This window comes from Harpia harpyja, chromosome 6, assembly GCF_026419915.1.
Source record: "Harpia harpyja isolate bHarHar1 chromosome 6, bHarHar1 primary haplotype, whole genome shotgun sequence".
Classification (NCBI taxonomy): domain Eukaryota; kingdom Metazoa; phylum Chordata; class Aves; order Accipitriformes; family Accipitridae; genus Harpia; species Harpia harpyja.
Genome location: NC_068945.1, coordinates 27,552,536 through 27,574,260, shown reverse-complemented (window position 1 = coordinate 27,574,260; position 21,725 = coordinate 27,552,536). Strand labels below are relative to the sequence as shown.

General features: G+C 54.7%; 2 protein-coding genes across 2 annotated transcripts; one reads left to right on the top strand and one right to left on the bottom strand.

The window, feature by feature from the left end:
- The first annotated feature begins 122 nt into the window (after positions 1–122).
- On the top strand, positions 123–2,760 carry LOC128143317 (urotensin-2 receptor-like). Its single transcript, XM_052790417.1, has one exon. The coding sequence runs from the start codon at positions 1,463–1,465 to the stop codon at positions 2,702–2,704; it is 1,242 nt and encodes a 413-aa protein (XP_052646377.1). The 5' UTR covers positions 123–1,462; the 3' UTR covers positions 2,705–2,760.
- Positions 2,761–5,194: 2,434 nt separating this feature from the next.
- LGALS1 (galectin 1) lies at positions 5,195–8,692 on the bottom strand. Its single transcript, XM_052790750.1, has 4 exons — positions 8,579–8,692; positions 7,269–7,348; positions 5,790–5,961; positions 5,195–5,403 (listed from the first exon to the last, which is right to left on the bottom strand). Exons 1-4 carry the CDS (start codon positions 8,585–8,587, stop codon positions 5,260–5,262), a joined length of 405 nt encoding a protein of 134 aa, XP_052646710.1. The 5' UTR covers positions 8,588–8,692; the 3' UTR covers positions 5,195–5,259.
- Between the last annotated feature and the right edge of the window lie 13,033 nt (positions 8,693–21,725).

The window sequence follows — 21,725 nt, the reverse complement described above, 5'->3', positions numbered from 1 at the left end:
AGCTGATGCTGTTGCATGCAGCACATTGCTCGGGAGGCTGCTTGATCCTACTGCAGTGAGGGCAGTACCGATGAGATGCTTCCTTCTCCTGTTTGCTGCTGAGTTATCGCTGCTGCAGATGAGTGGAGGCTTTTGACTCAGCTGCAACGAAGCTAATATACTGACGATGCAAAAAAGCGTGGCTGGAGTGGCCTGAAAACCCCCGTGAACTACCAGCAGAGCACATTTAGTAATGGCACATGTGTCTCTGCTCTGCAAATTCTGTCCTACCGTGTCGGTTCCCTGAGACCCATGAGCCTGGGATGTGGGAGATGAAAGATTAAGGTAGCGTTGGGTGCAGAAGTGTGGGGACATAGGTGTCATGCAGTGATGCCCCGCTAGAAGGCAATGGTGCCTGCTTAACAGGCTTTTGCTCCCTTGCTCTGAGGTGAGGCAGCAGGTCCTGGGGGTTCGAGGGAGGGAGGGGGAAAGCTTAAAGAAGGAGGATGGTCTTTGGGGAGAGGGAGGAAAGAGTGGCTCTAAAATATCCAGCCCTTTGAGTGTCTAGGAGCTTGCTGCTGACCAGGGGACAAGGGTGGAAGAGGCCCAGGTCATAGAAAATGTGAGATGTCCTACCATCTGATGGGTTTGCTTGCAAACTGGGGGCTACATCCATTGTCTATGCCTCAAGGGGCCCTGGTGTCCTTGGAAAGGAGTGGGGGACAGACCCTCTCAGCCCGGCTTGGCTAAGGGCCGAGGAGAGCAGCGTGGCAGCTCCCTGCCTATTGCACTTTCAGGGCTGGCCCTTGTTTCCCTTCTAAAGCCACAGCGTGATGCTTTTTCCTGCCTTGCCACATTAGGGAGTCTTGTCTTTCAGTCGTCTCCTCTCTCAAATGAGGACAACTGTGCAAGGGGAAATGGGAAAAAGAAAGGGAAACAAGAACAAGAAGGAAGAGGGAGCAGGAGGAAGGTGCAGGAAGACATGGGGGAAGAAAGAGCGTGTCTGCAAGAGAGGAGAGCCAGTAGGGCTCCTCAGCTAGTGGCTAAAAGCCCAGTATGAACTGGGACTGCATTCGCACCGGTGTGTGAAGCTGTGAGTCAGACACATTCCTCCGTGCAGTGGGCAAGGCGACTACTCAGGGGTTGGTTCAGGGGGGCAGAGCCCACCTCTCCAGAGTCTGTCTGAGCTGAGAGGACACAGACTCAGGAGGAGAAATCCACTTGTCCACCAAGTCTGCTGGTTTCCCTGGGCCCAGTGAATGCTGGAGAAGCAACAAATGAGGAGCCGGTGAAGAGCAGAGACATTTCCTCCTGGCTGGCAGAGGTTATTTTGCACCTATTGGTCTTGAAGGGGAGGGCAGTGTCCCTTTCTCAGCCCTTTGATGGTTAAGGGAAACCACCAGACAGAGGTTGTGATGATGGACAAGATCAGCAAAATGGACTGGGTGCCTGGAGGTGAGAAATAGACTTCTTTGGAGTACCTATGCCTGATGAACTCTTTCCATTTTCCCTTCCCTCGGCTGCTTTCCTGTTAAGGCTAGGTGTGCCCCACACAGCGAGGGGGGGGAAGGAACAGGTCTCTGACAGCCTGACTTGCCCTTGCTTACCCTACCCAACGATGTCTTATGACCCTTCCTTCGTCAGCGCAAGGCCTGGAGAGGAGCTTGAGGCTGGCAGCTTCTTGGAGGAAAGCAGCGGTGGGGGTGACGACAGTAGTGTCCTGGGAGGGGACAGCCCCGTCACGGGGCCGCTGGGCGCCGTGCTGCTGGCCATGTGCCTCACTGGGATGGTGGGGAACATCTACACGGTGGTGGTGGCCTCCGGCAGGGTGGCGGGCCACTCGGCAGGCTCCTTGGGGGTCTACGTGATCAACCTTGCCCTGGCTGACCTCCTGTACCTCTCCACCATCCCCTTCGTGGTCTGCACCTACTTCGCCCACGACTGGTTCTTCGGCGACGTGGGCTGCAGGCTTTTGCTCAGCCTGGACCTCCTCACCATGCATGCCAGCATCTTCCTCCTGACGGCCATGAGCCTGGAGAGGTACTGGGCGGTGGCCAGGCCCCTGCGGGCCAGGCGGGCCACCAACGCTTACCGCAAGCTGGCCAGCGCCGTCCTCTGGCTCCTCTCGCTCCTGCTTACGGCCCCCATGATGGTGATGACCCAGCTGCGGGAGGAGGACGGCCCCCACAAGCGTCTCTGCATCCCCACCTGGACGCCGGCGGCCTTCCGGCTCTATCTCACGGTGCTTTTCACCACCAGCGTCCTGGCACCCGGCGTGGTGCTGGGGGTCGTCTACACCCGCTTGGCCCAGGCATACCGGTCCTCCGCTTGGGGTCTGGGGCTGCCGCCGGCTGGCCGGGCCCCCACCCGGCGGCTTTTCTCCAGAATCTCCACCATCGTGGTGGCCTATTGGGCTTGCTTCCTCCCCTTCTGGGCCTGGCAGCTGGCCGGGCTGTACCGGGGCGAGGGGCTGGGCATCGGACCCGCCGCCCAAGCTTACCTCAACTTTGGCGTTACCTGCCTGGCCTACGGCAATAGCTGCGTCAACCCCTTCCTCTACACCCTGCTTGCCGGCAGCTACCGCCGGCGCCCCAACCCCAGCGGGATGGGCACGGCGCGGCCCCCGGCACCCTCCCGGCAGGCTGTGGGTGGCCCGGTGGGAGACCCCGGCGTCCCCCTGGCTTCTGGGGAGTTGTTGGGGTCTGTGGGAAAAAGCGAGGGGTGAGCAGTGCCCCCAGGTTGGGAATATCTCCCAGCTTTTGGCTGGGGTCGAGTTGAGAAATAAAAGTGCATCACCTTCCATGCTGTCGTCCAGCGTCTTCCGTTGTTGTTGCAGTGCCTTCTCCTTCATGCCCTTTGCAAGGCTGCTAACCCTCCTCAGGTTGGGGGAGGACGCTTGTCCCAGGGATCCTGACTCCATCCTCAGGTCCTTCAGCCCTCACATGCCAGCCTCTGCCTTGCACAAGGCTGGGGAGTAGGTGGAAGGGAGCAGCCGGCCTCGATATGTGTAAATTATACAGCTGGGGAACCCTCGCCACCCCTCACCTCCTTGCTAGCAATGGGCCAAGCCATAATAAAGTCAGGGTAACAGTGAGTCACAGATTTCACAGGACCAGTGAGTCACTCACTTACTTCAAGAAGCAGCCACGCTAGCAGGAGATCTGAATGAGGTTCATCCTCTTGTGGTAAAGCTCACACTCATCTTTCTTCCCCCACCCTCCACAAAAGAAATCTTTGAAGAGTCTTTCTAAAAAAAGACTCCCAAGCATGGTTAAGAGACATTGTGAGATTGCCCTGAAGTACAGCTTGGGGAGGTCAGCACATTTGCTCAGCTTTCAAGATCAGCCCAGCAGAGGCAGCTGCCAGGAGAGACCTCCACTATGTGCCCATCATCACAGCTCAGGGAGGGGGCCTTCACCAGCACCATGTCCCTGCTGTGGCTGAGGAAATCCCCAACTCCCTGGCCTACCAAATGTAGCCCAGTCTGCCAGACTGTGTCAACACCACTGCCTAAACTGGGCCAGGTCTCTCACCTTGAGGCCATCTAGCCTAGCATGGCTCACTTTCATACAGCTAAATTCTCTTCTCATCCCCCAAAAGGATGGCCTTATCAATATCACCCCATGGGAGGAGTCCCCAAGCTATGCTGTCCCCCAGCCATGCCTATGCACAGGGTGGCAATGTTAGATGTCGTGTTTACTATTATAGATGTATCCCTAAAGAGCAGGCGAGCATCCAGAGCAGACTGGCTTTGGGCAACACAGGGCTTCAAGAGAGATCCAGCTGCAGAGCCTCAAGTTGCTTGTATGCCCCAAGTGTTCCTGCCTTCCAGCTCAAAAGCCCACCTTGAGCCCTTGTCTCCAACTCGTCTTTCTTCCTCCTCAGCCCCCCAATTCCTAGCAGCCAAGCCTCCTTCTGCATGAGCGCCTGAGACACAGGACCTGGCAGAGCCTCATGAATTATGGAGCAAGAACAGGAGGTGCTGCTACCACAGGAGCAAGTTCCCGTGTTCCAGCTGCTCTGCAACTGCTTAATGGGAGGAATCAGCCCAGCCAGGCCTGCAGGGAATCCTTGCAGGACATCAGATTGTTTGTGTTTCACATTGCTCATGGCCAAGCCTGGAAGCAAGGACCCAAAGATTGGGTCCTTCCATCCCAGGCCTACCTGGTAACTACTGTGCACTGTGGAAAGGGCAGCTCCCACCTTTCCTATGCCCACCAGGCACAGCCTGCCCAACAGCAGTAGTCATTGCTGCAGAATTAGCATTAGTAGCCAGCTGACACCTTGGGTAACAACCCACAGCCCAGTGAGAACTATGCTGTAACATCAAACATGCCTCATCATCTCCAGACTCCTCAGAGGCTAGCCGTGGTTTAGACTGAAAAGTGCTCAGGCTTGTTTGGGCTAATACGAGTGAAGGAGTAAAAAAAACACATAGCGGACACATCCTTAGCATCCCACACCCCAGCTGGGCATTGCTACTTCCCCTAGCTGTGGATGGACCAGGCGAGGCACATGGGGCAGAATAAAACCAGACCACTCCAGGCTGCTGGAGCGTGCCACATGAGCTATGGCTCAACAGTATTTGTGCTTCTGCAGCTACTGGAAGAAAGGATTTGGATGAGGAGCCCACTGCATGCTCCACCACACCCAGCAAGGCATCCTTTTCTACTGCTGTCCCCATGCAGCAGCAAGAGGTCCCAAGACAACGTAGGAGAGCTGTGTCATGAGTAGGACCAGCCTCTACAGAGGGGCACAGGCCAAAGCTAGCACAATTAAGGACTCCCCCCTCACCCCATGCCCCACTAGGTTTACCTAGCACAGCAACTCAAGGCTGTCTGAGGTCAGCTGGGAATGCTTGGTTCAGGGAGAAATAGATTTAATCAACCCATTTTACTCAGGCAGGGCAGGGTGTCAGTCTAGACCTCAAGAGTAGGTGACTTTGCCTAAGGGACCCTTCCACTCTCCCCTCTAGTCACATCTAGCCCCAGTGTTTCCTCCTGAGACTCTCCTTGGGCTTTTTACCTCCTGCCTTCCCAGCCTTTTGACACTCACCCTCCTCTCCATCCATGACTTTAAGGGCCAAGGCTGGTACAATCCCACCCACATATGGTACTTAAGCAAAGTTGGCTACTCTCCTCCCCCCACCCCTCCAGCAAGGTGACCAACCCATGTGGACTTGGCAGTATGAAACAGATTAGATTCTGAGACTGGGTAGACCAAACCTCTTATTTATTAATTGCTTTTTCTGCATCTTTGAGATGGAAGTGCTGGAGGAAGTTATTCCCAGCTGATGGACTGGAGTGTGAAGTCCCCTTGTGTATCAAAGTAGTCAAAGACAGAGAGACCAAGCCGGTTAGGGAACGTGAACTGGTGGCCTGGCAGGTGGACTGTCAGGTCATTTTGGTTGACGATGAAAGTGATCTGCAAGACAAATGGAAAAGTCAGAGAAAGTTTCTGCCAAGATACCCTCGAGCCTTTCCCCTCCACAGCATTGCTGTGCCACCCTTCACTTTGCAGGGTGAACACGCTCAGCAGCACAACCTGCTCTTCAACAGCAGGAGTGTTATTCTAGCCTCCCAAGAGATGCCTATTCCCTGCTCAGTTCAATAGTAACATCCTTTTGAGCTAGATGGAGCTTGCGTGTTTGATCCCCACCATCCATCACTGCTCAGAGCCCTGGGTGGTGGCACTGGCTGAGCAGGAGAAGCCAGCCACCTCCCGTAGAGACAGCCCCTGCAATTGGGTGCCCTGTGCCAAACACCTTCCCTTTGCCAGGGCACATACCAAGAGTGCATCCCAGGCCTCACCTCTACTGGACTCCCCTTCTGGAAAGGGAAGACAGTCTCCCTGTGCTCTGCACCCCACTCTTCCACCTTCTTCGAGTTGCACACGATGGTGTTCACATCACCGTGAGCATCAAAACGGGGGTTGAAGTGAAGCCCGAGGTTGGAAGCATCCTTCCCCAGATTCATAACAAAGCTGCAGAGAAAGAAGACATCAATACTATGGTAGCATGTTGCTCATTACCATGAACATCTCTGGGTCTTTTGCTCCAAGCCCAGCTGAGGGTAACCAAAGAGAAACCCTTTGCTAAACTGCACAGCTTCCCTAAAAAGACAGTGCTGCATCAGTAAGGGGTACTCTCCTCTGCTGGGGTGATAGGTCCCACAGTGCCATCCCTGGGAGACACACCACTTAATTTCCACAAAGCTTTTAACAAGAGAAAGGTTCAGCACTTAGAGCCGTGAGCAGGGAGTTATCCTGCACCCAGACCAGCTCCCAAGGAGTCAGTTGCTTTCCACGGATTTCCTTTCAGTCCCAAACAGTTAGCTGGTGCTGCATCCTGCCTGACAGCCACTGCCTTCTCCCCACCCTGCAGGCAGCTGAAATAATTACCATGTCATTAGCTGTCCCAAAGCATCTGCAATGGCAGTGGGAGGAAGCAGCTTCCTAGCCCAGTGTCCACCTTGCCTCCAGGCCTCTTACCCAGATGAGTAGAGAGGAAGCATATTATTTGGCAAGAGAAAGCCCAGGAGGCTTCACTCCCACGCTATCAAACTTCAAAGGCACTGGGAAGAGCTGGGACATGTTTCCTGGAACACCGCTAGTGCTGGTACAGCAGCTACGGGCTCCACCTTACCCACCAAGAGCCCCCACCGGCCGCAGACCTGCACAAGGGCCAGGGGCTGCTGAGGCTTCCCTGGGGACCCCAGCCACCCTGATCCCTGCACATTTAAGAGTACATTTCCACTTAAGCCCACCAGCTTCCCTCCTTCCTTCCCTGCCAGCAGGAGAGGCATCTCCACTGCGTAAAAGCAAACTTCAACACCCTAAGAGCCGCTGCTGCAACATGCGGCCTTTCCATTTGCACCATCAGCTGGAGCTGTGGCTCAGAGCATCCATGGAGCCAGAGCAACCCAAGACCTCCCAGCTGCTTGGGCCATAATCTCCTCCTGCCCATATTCATGCAGGGAAGAGGATGTAGCTGTGGGGCCGGTCTCAACCCAAATCTCAGCATAGACACAGCTTTCATTTCCTTTACCCTGCACTAGAGAGGATGTGGTCACTGCCAGTGCACACAGCTGGAGCGTCACATCTGCTTCGGCTTAGCCCCTTGGCAGTCCTACGTGTCTGCAATGTGCGTTAGGTAGTGACTCACGGGGAAGCGCTGCTGACGTTAACTCCTTCCAAAGCTGCTCCTCTCCCATTCAAGGGAGGGATTCTTTCTGTCCCCTACCAGCAGAAGACAACTCAGTGTGGTGCCTCAGCAGCACAGCACAGCTTACCTCTTGGCACTTGGTGCAATTTTCCCCTTGACGGTGAGGCGCTGGCCAGGCTTGAGACCCAGATTGGTGCATACTGGTCCCTGGGGAACATGGAAGCAGAGACATTAGCTCAGTCCCTGCTGGCTCGCTTGCTCTGACTTGGCAGCTCTCCTTGCAAGACAGTGCATCGCTTTGGATAGCTGGAGAGATAGGGAAGCTCCCTTCCCCCAGGGCATTGCACCAGGGACATCCCAGAGAAATTACTCCAGTCACATGGGACATGTGCCCAGTTTCGCAACCTTTCTCCTGCTGCTCTCATCAACATATCTGTATTTCACAGCAGTGAAACGTAAATACCTGCAAGCTCCCATCGCACCCACCCTGTCCCGAACATACCTGTGGGCCTTCTGGGTCTCATATCGTCCCACACAAGCTTGGCTGTGCAGGGATGGAACCTCCACTCCCTTCTCCTGGCTTGGATTTGAAATTCAAGCCTCACCCAGGTCTGGGGGCTCAGACACTTTGCTCCCCAGCTCCTAAGGGCTTGGTTGTTTTTCTTGTAGGCTCAGCCTTTGCAAGAGCATTCTCCTGCTCCATGTACACACCTTTCCCCACTTTCTCTCTAGAACTAAACCCATATGTACTCATTTTTTATCACAGCAGAGGCAAGACCCCAAGAATACTAAGAATCTTTCCCCCACCCCACTTTAATAAATAAGCCTGTGGTTGGGACACTCCCTGATTAATCACCCTCAGCCTAACGAAAGATAAATTAATCAAAGAAGTGCAATCACTCTTCTGACACAAGCGTCTCCCCAGCTATCCTTGACACTCACAGAAGGACACTTCTGTATAGCACATTTCCTTACGAGAGAGGGAGAAAACGATTCAGTGACTCATGAAAACTTCAGCCAGGAAGCAAGCAGCAAGGCAGCCCAGAAGAGACATTCAGAGAGCAATAAACATTACCGCAGCTGCTTCCCCAGAGCAGAGCTGCTGTAAAACAGGTTACCCCAGCTCGGGAGCCAATGCAGCAAGGACCCCCCCGCCGCCCCGTACCCCCCCAAAGGGATCCTGCAGGGGAAAAAAAAAAAACAAACGCTCCTGCCAGAACAAGAAATAGCAGCTCCCCCTCTGTAATGGATGCAGCAGGGATCCTTCCTCCCCAGCAGCAGGCACCCAGCTCTAGCAGACCCTCTGACGCAAGGGCTGACGAGCAGATGGAGAAGAATAGTGCAAGCACCCTCACGCCAAGCCAATGCATTCCCCCCAGTCCCTGCTCCATGAAGCATCACCTCCAGCAAAGCTGCCCCATCCCTTTCTCTACTCACGCAAGACATGGTGCTGCTCTCCAGGCTAATGCTCCTCTCCACCAAGGAACGGTCCCAGGCAAGTAGCTGATAGGAGCCCCACCCTTGCCTTTAAATAGATGGAGAGCTGAGTTGTCCCAGCCCTTCTCCACCCCGCCTGCCAATCAGACCGAGGAAAGGGTGGGAGGGGTTGATTTTGGGGGGAGGGAGGACCTATCAGGCAGATACCTCCTCCCACCCTCACCCAGGCTCCTCTCCAGGATGCTAAACCCGACCCATCCAAGCAGGCTGCCGGCCGCTCCAGGAGGAGATCCAGCCGTGTGTGGTCGTAAAGCCAATGGAAAATAGTTTTACAATGAGTGTTTTACTATCCAAGGCTTTTATCCCACACGGAAAATGGTCGGATGGATTGAGACTTGGCGGGAAGGGTCTGGGAGGAGGGCTGGACTTTTCAGCTCTGGCTAAATCAGGAGCAGAAGAAATATCACTGAGGGCACACCGTACCTTAGAAACCCTTTGTGGGCGAGGTGAAACCCCAGGAGCAGAGGACTGAAGCTGGATCCAGGGTCACCCAGCTGCACTATCAAGCCTTGCCGTCCCCAGAGGCTGCCCAGCTTCTGACCCAGTCCTTACCAGCCGCTCTTGTAGGTACAGGACCGAAAGGAGGGAAAATAGTCCTTATTCTGCAGAACCCCTAAACGCCCTCAAAACCATGCAGTTCATTTTGGTTGTAGGGCACAGCAAGCCGGGAGGAAGCTGTCTTGGAGGGGTGGGGAGGAATTATCCAGGAAAACTCAGTGCCTGGCTCTTGCACCTACCCTGGACACACCTGGGGGGCTGAGGAACAAGGGGATGGGGGCAAAACGCTCTATCACAATAAGCCATAGGATCTATATGTCTTTTATCTGTCTCCACGTTCTGTTTGTGGCAAGGATGATTCACTCTGGGTGAAAGGATTTATTTGGAAAAAGTTACCCAATTACTACGTGGCTCAACTGTAATTACACTGAAAGAGGAGGGAAAAAATTCAGGCAGCGGGCCAAGCCTGTGGCTTAAAGCTCTCCTTGTCTTGCGTATTTGTCTCTAAATCACAAGACGCTCTGTGATTTCCTTAGGAGGCCCAGAACTGAAACTCACTGAAACACTTTTTTCTTCTCTTTCTGTGAGGCCCATCAGTTCTCCATCTCTCGAGAACGTGATAGTCCCCATCCCTCTTATCCCCATCAAGCACAACCCCAGAGGCTGTCACCCCTGGGTGTTTCCAGTTGGTGCCATCGATGCCAGCAGAGGTAGCAGGGAGACCCTCCTGCCTGCTGGAGCCAGGGGTGAGGGGGGCATGGAAAGGTTCCAGCCTTCGGCCAGGTCGCTGATCACCCCACGACACAAGTGGGCTGGAGTAAAGGCCAAAGTGGGCTTCTCTGCTCTGACATGCTTGCTCCTTCTTTCCTCCTCTGGAAACCTGCCTCAGGGTTCAGCCTTTGAGCCTGATCCCTTCCATAGGGTGAGGGACAAGAAGTGCTCCGTACCAGCAGGAGAAAAAGTGAGTAGAGCCAGCTTCCCTCTGCTCTTGATGTGTGTTTAGTTAAATCAATTCCTTTCAAATCTAAGATTTCGTGAGACCGAACCCCTGCAAAGGAACCCAGACGTCTCTCCAAGGAGATGAGCTGCTGCTGGAGCCATGGTCTAGCAGGTTGCAGGGGCTGGACTAGGAAGGACTGTTCCCTTGCAAGAAATGTTGGACGGGGAAGGGAAAGGTGTAGCTATTTTCTCACTTAGAGCTGGAGATGGTGGAGGCCATTTGAAAGGTCAGGGGTAGGTTCTGTGTTTCCTGCAGCGTTTCTGGCAGCTGGGCACTGTAAGCCAGCCTTAGCAGCCACCAGCTCCTTGAGTCCTGCCTGTCCAGGGACCTTCCTCCAAATGCTGCTGGAAGATTAGAGACCAGCTCATGGATAACAGGTGATAATGAGGCAGGGGATACCATCCCAGAGGAGACTCTGGAAGGGCTGTTCACATGAAGCAAATTCAGCCTTTACACTTAAGTGTACCTTGGGCAGCCTGAGTTTGTCTGATGGAAGTCCAAGTGTCTCTGCTGGCTTTCAAGGAGCCTTGAATTTAATAGCATTAACCCGACAGGCTAATACCACAGGCACGGGGGCCATGGGGTGTCCCATTGCCGGCAGGCCACGGGCTACCTCCATCAGTACAATGCCATGTCTCCCTTCCCACCTCTGGGTTAGAGCCACCACGATGAGGTGACAAAGTCTAAATCTCCAGGATCAGTGTCCTCACAAGGTATGGCTGAATTCAGGCGAGGGAAGGTCCCTGCTCACCCCGACGGCACACCAGACAGGGATGGTGTCCCCAGCCGCACTGACACCCGCTCCACCACCCTGAAGATGCAGAGGTGCTTGCCCGTTATTTTGAGGAGCGATGCAGTGTAGGAAGAGCCACTGTGGGTCGAGAAGGCCAGAGCCAGGCTGGCTAGAGCTGGCAATCCTCACCTCCTGTCACCTCATTCCTTATCAGTGTGCGGCGGGTCAGTTAGCTAGGGGATGTGCCAGCAGGTTATCGGCCCATCCGATCTGTGAAGGACGGAGATGAGGAAGATGAGGACAGATCACAGCAGACCTCGGTGGCATGGGCTTATCCCGCTGTCTGGGAACTCAGCAGTGGGATAGGGCTCTTCTCCTCCACCCTTCCAGCCAGGCTATTCCTCACCGGGAGAGCTCTCCTGCATTCACATTGCAAATCCTTACTTTGTATTAGAGGGAGAGCCACTGATCCGCATCGTACCTTGGGAGGCAAAAGATCTTCTATGCCCAAGCCGAAGGGAATGACTGGACCTGATGCTGTTGTTGCAAACAGAGCCCTTGGCCATGCCAAACTCTTGGCCGGAGGGATCCGCAAGTGTGGAGCAGGGAGGAATGTCTGTGGGATATTACTTCAGCAGTGCCTCGTCTCTGGTGGTGAGGATGAGGCAGGTGGTGTTTGCATCTGCACCTGCTTTCTCCAAACTGGGATTGTGTGCCCTGGACAGGACGGGGCCAGAAGAAGGGGGTGTAGAAGAGCCAGCTGCCATGACAGGGGCAGACCAAATTCACAGCCAACACATGTGTGCGTCGTGGTTTAAATACCAGCCAGCAACTAAGTACCACGCAGCTGCTCACTCCTTCCCCCTGCACCCAGTAGGATGGGGGAGAGAATTGGAAAAAAAAAGTAAAACTTGTGGGTTGAGATAAGAACGGTTTAACAGGACAGAAAGGAAGAAACTAATAATGATAATAATAACAATAATAAAATGACAATAATAATAAAAGGATTGGAATATACAAAACAAGCGATGCACAATGCAATTGCTCACCGCTCACGGACTGATGCCCAGTTAGTTCCTGAGCAGCGATCTGCCCCCCCACAGCCAGCTTGCCCAAGTTTATATCTGGAATACCCCTTTGGCCAGTTTGGGTCAGCTGCCCTGGCTGTGTCCCCTCCCAACTTCTTGTGCCCCTCCAGCATTCTTGCTGGCTGGGCATGAGAAGCTGAAAGGTCCTTGACTTTTAGTCTAAACACTACTTGGCAACAACTGAATACTTCAGTGTGTTATCAACATTCTTCTCATACTGAATCCAAGACATAGCACTATACCAGCTACTAGGAAGAAAATTAACTCTATCCCAGCCGAAACCAGGACAGTGTGCAAGGCCAGAAATCACAGCAAAGACCACACCAAGCGTGTCCTATGCTAGGGGTTAGGCATCCCACTCAGGTCCTGACCCTGGGCACCTCCGCTGTGGCCTGCACTTCAGAGACAGCCCGGCTCCTGGGAGCGACTCGCCGCCCTCTCTCTAGCCTTTCCTTGCACAATGTCCCCATCTGCTCACTCCTCCTTGGAAAGTGCAAATTGCCCTTGTATGGTGAGCAATCCCAGACAGTCCTCAAAGAACTGCTGCTGCCTTTGGGGCCTGAGCTCGTTCCCTGACGCTGGCTGTGACCCATCATTCCCGCAGAAGGGACTGGACATTCCCATCTGTAGCTAGGGTTGCCCATGGTCTTCGTTGTAGCTCTTCTCCCAGGGTCTCAGCCTTCTTCCTGCACTCTCCTCGACGCCCAAAGAGCCCGTGCTGAGACGGCACAGTTTCTTGAGCTCCCAGCTCTCCTCATGGACATCCCCACCCCTCCCAACCTCCAAGCTGTAATTCAGCTTAGGTCGAAGAGGGAAACATGATTGCTAAGGGTGAGTTTCATCATTGCGAGTCGCTTTGATTTAGGGCCTGCCTTCTGGTCTAGCTGATAGGCACTGGTATACCTCAGCATACCCGGACTGGTCCTGCGTGCTGAGGACTGCAGTCCAGCTACTGCAAGTTGTGGGGTTGAGTTGAACTGCTGGGCTGAGCTGTTGGGTGGCTCTAACCAAGGTGGTTTGGCAGCCACCAAAGAAATAGCCCAGTCAGGCAAGTGTCTGAAGCAAAAGAGGGAAGATCTGCCCCCAAATCTGCTCGTGAGGGATGCAGCGATAGACGGGGCATCCCAAGTCGTGACCTTGGAGGACTGGGAAAGGGCCTGGCTGAAGAGCCCATGGACTACGTGACCAAAGTCCACCTGTATACATTGCTCTCCAGCTGGAAAAAGCCTGTTTCGGCTGCAATTACTCCTTCAGTGATTTGTAACATCTTTCCACTGGGAGAGCGTCTTTGTACCTGTTCAGCCACTTTGTGTTATGTGGGCTGTGGTATTTTAAATTCAGGATTAGGTACACTAAACTCAGATTTATTATCTCGCGGACACAGAGCCTCGCATCAGGAATGAGCCACAGCAGGATTTCCCAAGCTTTGCCTGCTGAAATGTTTCCAACCACATCCAATTTCCTGGATTAGGAGCCGTCTGCGAGGCTCTGGCTCCTGCTGACTTCAGAATCTCTGCTTTCATTAAATCAGTATGGAAATATGTTCCCCAGTGGTGAAGATAATCCTGCAAATGTTATCAGAGGGTACCTGGACAAGGTGCTTGATCCGGGCGAGCCTGAAGTTACAGCTTGGGGAAGCGGGAATGACTCCTGCTCATGCTAATGACACTGGGATGTGTTAGACACACCTCAAAGCGCACCCCGGGAGCTCCCCAAATCCATGCTCCCCACCTCCTCCCCTGCACCTTTGGCTGCTCTCGTTGGGCTCTGTCTCACCTCTGGGGTGTAAACCTTCCCCGGGCACAGCCAGTGGGCTTTGCAGCGTTTGGTGGGGAAGGGAGCTCTCTGCGTCTGCCAGCCGGGGTGGGATCCCTGTGGCTGCGGGACAGGCACAGCCGGGAGGGAGCCGGGTGCTGGGTCGCAGCCACGGGCAGCATGATCAGCCTGCGTCAGCCCATGGAGATGGTTGTTCCAAGCCGTTCGAGTGCTCTTCTAGCACGCGAGAATGGCGAGAAGCCATCCGCTGATGGGGGTTAGCTCCTCCGCCTGGGTGATAGGCAGGAGGACTCCTCGCCTGACGGGGCTAGAAATGCTGACAACACAGCAAAAAACCGCCAAGCCTTCGATTAACTTGGGTGTGAAGGATCCTGACTGCGAGGCTGGAGCAGTGGAGTTAGCAGATCTTTAATCCCAGCCAGGCAGTGACTGGTCGGGAAGGCTTCAGGCCGTTTGCATTTCAGTTGAAGGGCACTTGGCCCAGGACGGGCACAGCAAAGGTAAATCAAGGAGGGGCAGCCTGATGCTTTAGGAAAGCACGTTCTTGGTCTTGACACAGAGAGGTTGCTCGCAATGACGCGGCCTGGACTGGGTGGTTGCTGCACGTAGAGTATTTCCAAGAGCTGCAAATGCAGGTTAAGAAAAGCCTTGCAGCAGGTCGGGCAATCGCTGCCAAGCCAGAGGGCTACAGCAGATCGGGGAGGGCTGGGAGGTGAATGGAGTAAGGGTTAAGTCCTCCTGTAGGCAAAGTACAATTAGGGCAACTTTGTACAATTGTACAACTCTGCCACGCAGTTTGAAACTGATAATATTTTTCTTATTTAAAGAAAATGGGAAATCAACTTCTGACCGGTGGCGTGAATTTCCAATTTTCTTTAAATAAATTGAGTTGAAGAAATAGAAAGAAAGGAAAAGGTAGAAGTGAAAATGAGTTGGGGTGCAGCATGCATTGTTCAGGCTGTGCGGGCACTGCAGGCAAGGCTTCAAACCTAACCTTTAAGAAATGACATGTTTCGAAAGCAGAGCTACAAGCTCAGCAAATGCTGACTGTAGAGGGGAAAACATTGCCATCGCTTGTCTGGATGTTGGCTAATGACTTCCAGAGGGCCTGCAACATAAGTCCAGTGCCACCACTGCAGGAGAGAAAGGGCATATTGTGCTAAAATATGATGCTAAGGAATATTCCTGGGCTGCTGGTTAGTGCTGGGAGTTCAAGGGCAAGGAAATGCAGCTCCATGCGGGAGGGTCAGATGTTTCGGCACTGATGTGCCGGAGCAGCAGAGCTGCAGGCTATCGACTGACTGTAGCCGCCAGCTCTGCACTGCTGTAATACCCAAATTGTGTACTTGCAGTGCCTTAGAAACCTGCCATTTATTAAGCCTATTTCAAGCCTAGAAACGACCTGCTGAGGCATATTCTCTGTCTCAGGTTGTTGTCTGTTAAAGTGACTTTTGAGACACGCTGGGCAGAGGTTGGTTTGCTGTACTTAATATGCAAACTGTAAGTAAGTGGATGCTGTGTTTGAACATGTTACCGTAACTCAGATGCTGGTTTCAGCTCTTCCAAGAAACAGTGCTCCGGAGAAGTATGTTCATGGAATACAGGCACGTTCTCCTGGAACACCCTTGAGACCGAAACTCAGCCGCATGCCATTTTTCAGCGAGTGATGTGTGTAAAAACCAGTGTGGAATGATAATCCTGAAGAAAAGGGTTACCTTGAATAGGCTTTGCTAGCAGGAATGACAAAGGAGCCTGAGAACACCCTTTTTTTTGTGCATGCAAAGTGGTACCTAGGGTGTAGGCTGTGATATTAGTCTCCACACATGGCAGAAACGGCATCAGAGCTGCTCGGGAGGTGATGCCAGCAGGGAGCCTGGAGCACGTCAGGTTTTTCTCACTGAGACGTACCCCGCGTGGGCCATTGCATCTGCTTTGGCAAATGCATTTGTCTGCAGCCGGCCCACGAGCCAGCATTAGGGGCACATTTCATGCTTGGAGACCCTCCAAAGCACATGGGACCACAAGGCATCAGCACAGCCGAGCTGAAGCCAAGGCAGGCAAAAGGCCAACTTGGCCTTTCTGAGGGGCAATGGGGCCCCGCCAGGCAGCAAGAGCTGGAGAAAAGAGAATTGCCTTGGGCGGACAGGCTCCTGCCCTCCGTTGGGGTCCTGCGGGTGGCACAGCTCATCATTCCCCATCATTCCTGGCACCCCAAAGCCAGTGCAGCCTGGGACTCTCCTCCACTGCTTGACCGGGGACTCCCCAAACCCCCAAAACTCCCTCGGGGGGTTTCAGTAGCATGTGCCATCCCTCGCTTGGTTCCCCAAACACTTCGGCGGTACTGAGCCTTGTTAGGCAGCTGCTGTCTGCCACCCTACAGCCAGCTGGAACCATCACCCTCTCGCTAGTAAGCTGTCTGTTATCTGCCGGGATCAGCTGCTGAAATGGGTGGGTGTTTTGGCAGGGCTTGGCCCCCTCCCTTCCCTCGAGGCTCGTACTATTTGGGGATAGAAAGCGCAGGGCGCTCCTCTCCGATGCTATCGCAGTTTGGAGGCAGTGGAAAGCACTGGGATGCGTCATCCCTTGCAACGCTGGTGGTTCCCCCCTCCTTGCAAGGGCACCCTCTGGGGCCGGTGGGCACACATGCATATCACTGCTGTGGTGAGGCTGTGTCGCTCTTTCGGGAGTTTTTGCAAGCGGATCTCTCTGAGGAAGCCCTTTGCAGAGCCATCTCTACCCCTGCCAGCAAGCACGTCCATCCATCATCATGATGTCCCACTAAAGGCCTCGCTCTTCCTCACCACTGGCTTCTCCAGCTTCCTCTGCTCCATGGGGCAGAGCGCAGGTGCTGAAGCACCCCGTCGACACCAAAGCTGGGCTTTGCCTGCCTGCAGCACTTGGGAAGAGCCGGCCTTGGGCGCTCAGCCCAGTCCAGGTGTCATCTGTCCACACCTTATGGCAAAAGATTGGGTCCACGCTTGGGATGTCCTCAGTTCTCTCCTCCAGATGTGGAGCTGGGGCAGGTTCACAACAGCAGCTGGTGGGATGGGAATACAGGCTGTTTCGTCAGGAGCACGAGCTCCCGCTCCCACAGCACTGGCGGCACAGACGTATCCTCCCTCTCTTCTGCCCTGTGCTCCAGGGTTGGGCTCCTCAGCCTTTCTCAAACAAAGGACCTTCTAATTTTTCTGGAAGAAAGCCAAGGACCAGCTCACATCCCAGCAGAACTGGCTGGCTTGAGAGAAGGTGGGGGGGAGCATGTTGATGCACTTAGCACCAGAATAAACGACATGGCTTTTTTTCTGTGGGATCATAGTCTTGCTCTCATTATAATGGACATTGAGGCTGAGTACTGACAAACTCCTGACTTTGGCTGGGGGCGCAGATCTTGACATGCCAACTGACTGCCCGGTTATGTGCACAGGCAGGGGGCTTTTCTTTGGGGCAACTTTGACGATTTTACGAAGCATTGTTGGCCCATGTGCTCTTGGTTGAGAGACATTTCGGTAGGGAGTAGGGTCACAGATGGGACAAGGGGTTGGTTAGACATAATGTCAGCTTCTGCTTAGCCTCTTCGCAGCAGGAGCCTGGGGGAAGAGGGACGGACATTCACTTGCAGCATCCGTGCACCAGTGATTTGGTGGCAAACTCGCAGCATGAAGCCTGCTCTTCTCTCCCAGCGCAGAATGTAAGGGAAAATCCATCAGCCAGCCAGGTATTTTTGGGTGTACCCTATATACCCCATAGGTAGCCAGTCTGTGGGGCATACATCGTGGGGTGGGTCAGCACTGTCTGTTCAGCTCACAGCAGGTTCACCAGATACACCGTGAGGCCAAGGGCTGCGGCGCCGGTGGGAGGCTCAGCCCTTACACCCCGGGGTGCTGATGCCAGAGACTCCCCCAGAGCTCGGAAGGGCATTAATGCATTTAGCTTCTCTCTTGGAAAAAACAAAGTAAATGGCTGCAAGGGAGTGCAGCCCAGAAGGGGAGGGCAGAAGGCACTGCCTGAGGATGGGGGAAGGCACTGGGCACATACCTGCGGGCATGATGAGACAGAAGCATCAAGGAGCAGAAGTGGGACCCCTGTGAAGCTCCTACCTGGGCAGACGGGCATTTATCACTTCCCCTTGGCTCCAGCTACTGATGATGGTTACCCAACGGGGTTACTAAACCTGCCTGACTTCCCCTTCTGCTTCAGACTCTGGGCTGGTGACAACATTTCAGAGATCACATTGACATGGTTCACGTGGTGTCCCCTGGCTCTGGAGGGCTTGTTCACGCCTGTTCACCCTCACCCTGCAGGTCCACAGCCTTAAGTCCTACAGTCTAAGAATTTTCTTGTGCAGGGTGGATTAGCTTCAAAAACCATGGACATCTGAGAGGTACCGGCCTCCAGGCCCTTGGGCATTTGCTCCAGAAGCAGGTGACAGGCGGGATGTGTCATTTCCATTCCCACCGAAGCAAACAGGGAAAACCAGGGAGGTTCTCCCAGCCCCTGCACTGGCTGAATTTATTCAGGCAGGTTCAAGCTGTAATATAATGCACCTCCTCCCATTCAAAGGGAAGATGGGGAGATGAGAGTAGTCCCTAGGTCAAGTCCATGATAAGGAGGTAACCTTAGAGGGAAAGCAATATCCCTACAGGGTCTGCTGTTGTGTAAACTTGCCCCAAGCGGGACAGGCTTTTTGCAGGACCCAGCCCTAAGCCAAGCTCTGGGCGAGGTGTCCCCCAGCCCAGGCAGGGTGAGCATCCTGGGCTTGTTTCACTGGCTCTGCCGCCCGAGAGCTCCTGGGTGCAGATGTTGGGTTGGAGCAGCGTGAGCTTGGTGCTGGGCAGCCCCAAGAGAAGGCCACTTCTTTAGAGCTCAGTTTTGGCACCCCGTGGGGTGCCTGCCAGCCCAGGGGCACATGGAGAGGTCCAGAAACAGGGGCCTCCCTGCACACCCCTTGATGAGTGCCAAGCTGGTGTCTGTTCAGGATAAGAGCCGTTGGGGAGGGAAGTCTGCCTGGGCAAGCAGGCATCAGCCGTGACTTTCCTGGAGAGGAACAAGCAGGGGGCAAAAGCCCCAGCCCTCCCCAAATGCCCCCCTTCTTAACAATAGCACTGTCAGCAAGGACTTGGGCTGCATGGCAGGGCTCCCCGTGGCCTTCGGGGACTTAGCTAACCCCTGATGAGACACAGGGAGACATGCCATTCTGACAGTCCTTCCCGCTTCGGAGACAAAGGCGTTTGTCTCTCTTTGTGGCGGTCTGTTTATTTGGGGGAAAGGGAAGGAAAAACAGCAGAGAGCAGAACAGAGCCTTGCCCCACATGGTGCTTTATTCGACCGCCCTGGGGGTGCGAGCTCAGCTTCGTGGGCAGGGAAGGTTTTACCTGCTGAGCAAGTTGAGGAGGAGGACCTGCGCCCATGAGCAGGCACAGGAGGCAAAGCAGTGGCTGGGAGAAGGACCCAGTGGGACTGGTAGGGCAGGGCTGCTGGGGGCCAGCCCTACAAGTGGACAGGACCGCTTCTCCAGCCATGAAGGTTTGAGTCCAAGGAGGGTGGCCAAAAACACAAGCAGCCTGCCAAAAACTGCGAAGGCACTCAGCCTTCCCTAGCTGGCTCCCCACCGATGATAAGAGGTGACCCCACTCGGTCCAGGCGCCCATCCCACCTTCCCTAGGGGTTGGTCCCCTCTCCAAATGGCCCAGCCAGTCTCTTGGCTTGGATGCCATAGAGAACACGGGGCTGCTGCTCCCCCTGTCCTCCTCCTCCTCCTCCTCCTCCTCCTTCTGCTGTGCTGAAGGCTGTGGAGGGAGGACTGCCCGCCTCGCCTCGCCTCCCCACGGAGCTCAACGCTCCCAGCTGGTGGGCGAAGGTGCTCCTGAACTTGCTTGACAGGTAAAACCTTCCCTCCCTGTGAAGTCTCTCCCTGCATTTATGACTGCCTGCCTCTGAGCCAAGGATGCCTTTTTGGCAGTTCCAGGAGTGGGCCCGGCTGGGTGCGGAGCACTGGTTTTTCTCTGGGGTTTTATTACTTGCTGCGTTTCTCGGGGTGTCTCGGTTGGCTTTCCTTCAAACTCTCCATTGCTTCATGGCTATCTGCTCTCTTCCTTCCCCCAGCCCTGCACGGACCCCACGTACGGCAGTGTATTGGTTTTGTGTGGCAAGGTTTTGGTAGCGGGGGGGGTTACAGGGGTGGCTTCTGTAAGAAGCTGCTGGAAGCTTCCCCTGTGTTCAAGAGAGCCCATACCAGCCGGCTCTAAGACGGACCCGCCGCCGGCCAAGGCCGAGCCAATCAGCGATAGTGGTAACGTCTCTGTGATAACATTTTTAAGAAGGAAAAAAAGTTGGGACGGCGGTATTTGGCAGCCGGAGAGAGGAGTGAGAACATGTAAGAGAAACAACCCTGCAGACACCAAGGTCAGTGAAGAAGGAGGGGGAGGAGATGCTCCAGGCGCTGGAGCAGAGATTCCCCTGCAGCCCGTGGTGAAGACCATGGTGAGGCAGGCTGTCCCCCTGCAGCCCAGGGAGGTCCACGGTGGAGCAGATATCCACCTGCAGCCCGTGGAGGACCCCACGCCGGAGCAGGTGGGTTCCCGAAGGAGGCTGTGACCCCGTGGGAACCCCGCGCTGGAGCAGGCTCCTGGCAGGACCTGCGGATCTGTGGAGAGAGGAGCCCACAGAGCAGATTTTCTGGCAGGACTTGTGACCCCGTGGGGGGCCCACGCTGGAGCAGTCTGTGCCTGAAGGACTGCACACCGTGGAAAGGACCCATGCTGGAGCAGTTCGTGAAGAACTGCAGCCCGTGGGAAGGACCCACGTTGGAGAAGTTCGTGGAGGACTGTCTCCCGTGGGTGGGACCCCACGCTGGAGCAGGGGAAGAGTGTGATGAGTCCTCCCCCTGAGGAGGATGAAGCGGCAGAAAATAATGTGTGATGAACTGACCGTAAACCCCATCCCCATCCCCCTGTGCCGCTGGGGGGGGGGTGGTAGAGAATCCGGGAGTGAAGTTGTGCCCGGGAAGAAGGGAGGGGTGGAGGGAAGGTGTTCTGAGATTTGGTTTTATTTCTCATTACCCTACTCCGGTTGATTTGTAATAAATCAAGTTAATTTTTCCCCAAACTGAGTCTGTTTTGCCCGTGACGGTAGTTGGTGAGTGATCTCTCCTATCCTTATCTCGACCCACAAGCTCTTTGTTATATTTTCTCTCCCCTGTCCAGCTGAGAAGGAGGGGAAGTGATAGAACGGCTCTGGTGGGCACCTGGCATCCAGCCAGGGTTAACCCATCACAGGCAGGGAAACCACAGACGGCACGTCTCAGAAATCTCTCTGGCCAAAACACCCGCTACTGAGCTTCACTACAACTGCCATGTAGACTGAGCCATGTAGCATCCTTGTGATGCAGCCGGTGGGTTGGGGAGGAGACGGGGGGGCTCATGCAGGACTGCGGCTGCTGCTGTGCTCCCATCTCCTCCTGCTCTCTGGCTGGCTGTGCTGGGAACCTGTCACACCAGTGCCAACACTATCTCTTGCTGGGCAATGGGGCTGAGCCCCACACCCTGGTGCTGGGCCGCCTAGCCACATGTCCTGGGCTACCTGTCCCTCTGCCTTGTGATTACTGCTTGCCTGCAGGGACCCCTCAGGGCAAGGGAGCAGTTTGACCACCCTGGGTCCACGTAAGACCCTCCAAGGAGCCCCACTGAGGCCAGTGCGTCTGTCCTTGCTGCTCAGACCCTCCAAGCACAGCCCTGGAGCTGAATCAGAGAGAAAGGAGCAGAGAGCCCAGGACTGATGTTCATCTCCAGATGTCTGGGGCAGCCCTCTGGCAGGGCAGGGTGCTGTGCTAGAGGGATCTGGTCTCACCAAACACCATTCTTCATCTCTTCTTGCCTTGTGCAATGTCCACGAGGCTGAGGCTTCCTGAAAAACACCTCCTCAAGTTCCCAGGGAAGCCCTGTGACCTTCCAATAGCCTGGACCGAGAGGATCTTTAGGTACTGCAAGCTGTTAA

Bases quoted from the DNA above. Each gene is read 5' to 3' on its own strand.
- LGALS1 (XM_052790750.1), bottom strand. The intron at 5,962-7,268 runs GTAAGCTGTGCT...CTTTCTCTGCAG, and splicing joins ATTGCACCAAGTGCCAAGAG to CTTTGTTATGAATCTGGGGA. The intron at 5,404-5,789 runs GTGAGGCCTGGG...TTTGTCTTGCAG, and splicing joins AGAAGGGGAGTCCAGTAGAG to ATCACTTTCATCGTCAACCA.
- LOC128143317 (XM_052790417.1), top strand. From the start codon at position 1,463: ATGCCTGATGAACTCTTTCCATTTTCCCTTCCCTCGGCTGCTTTCCTG.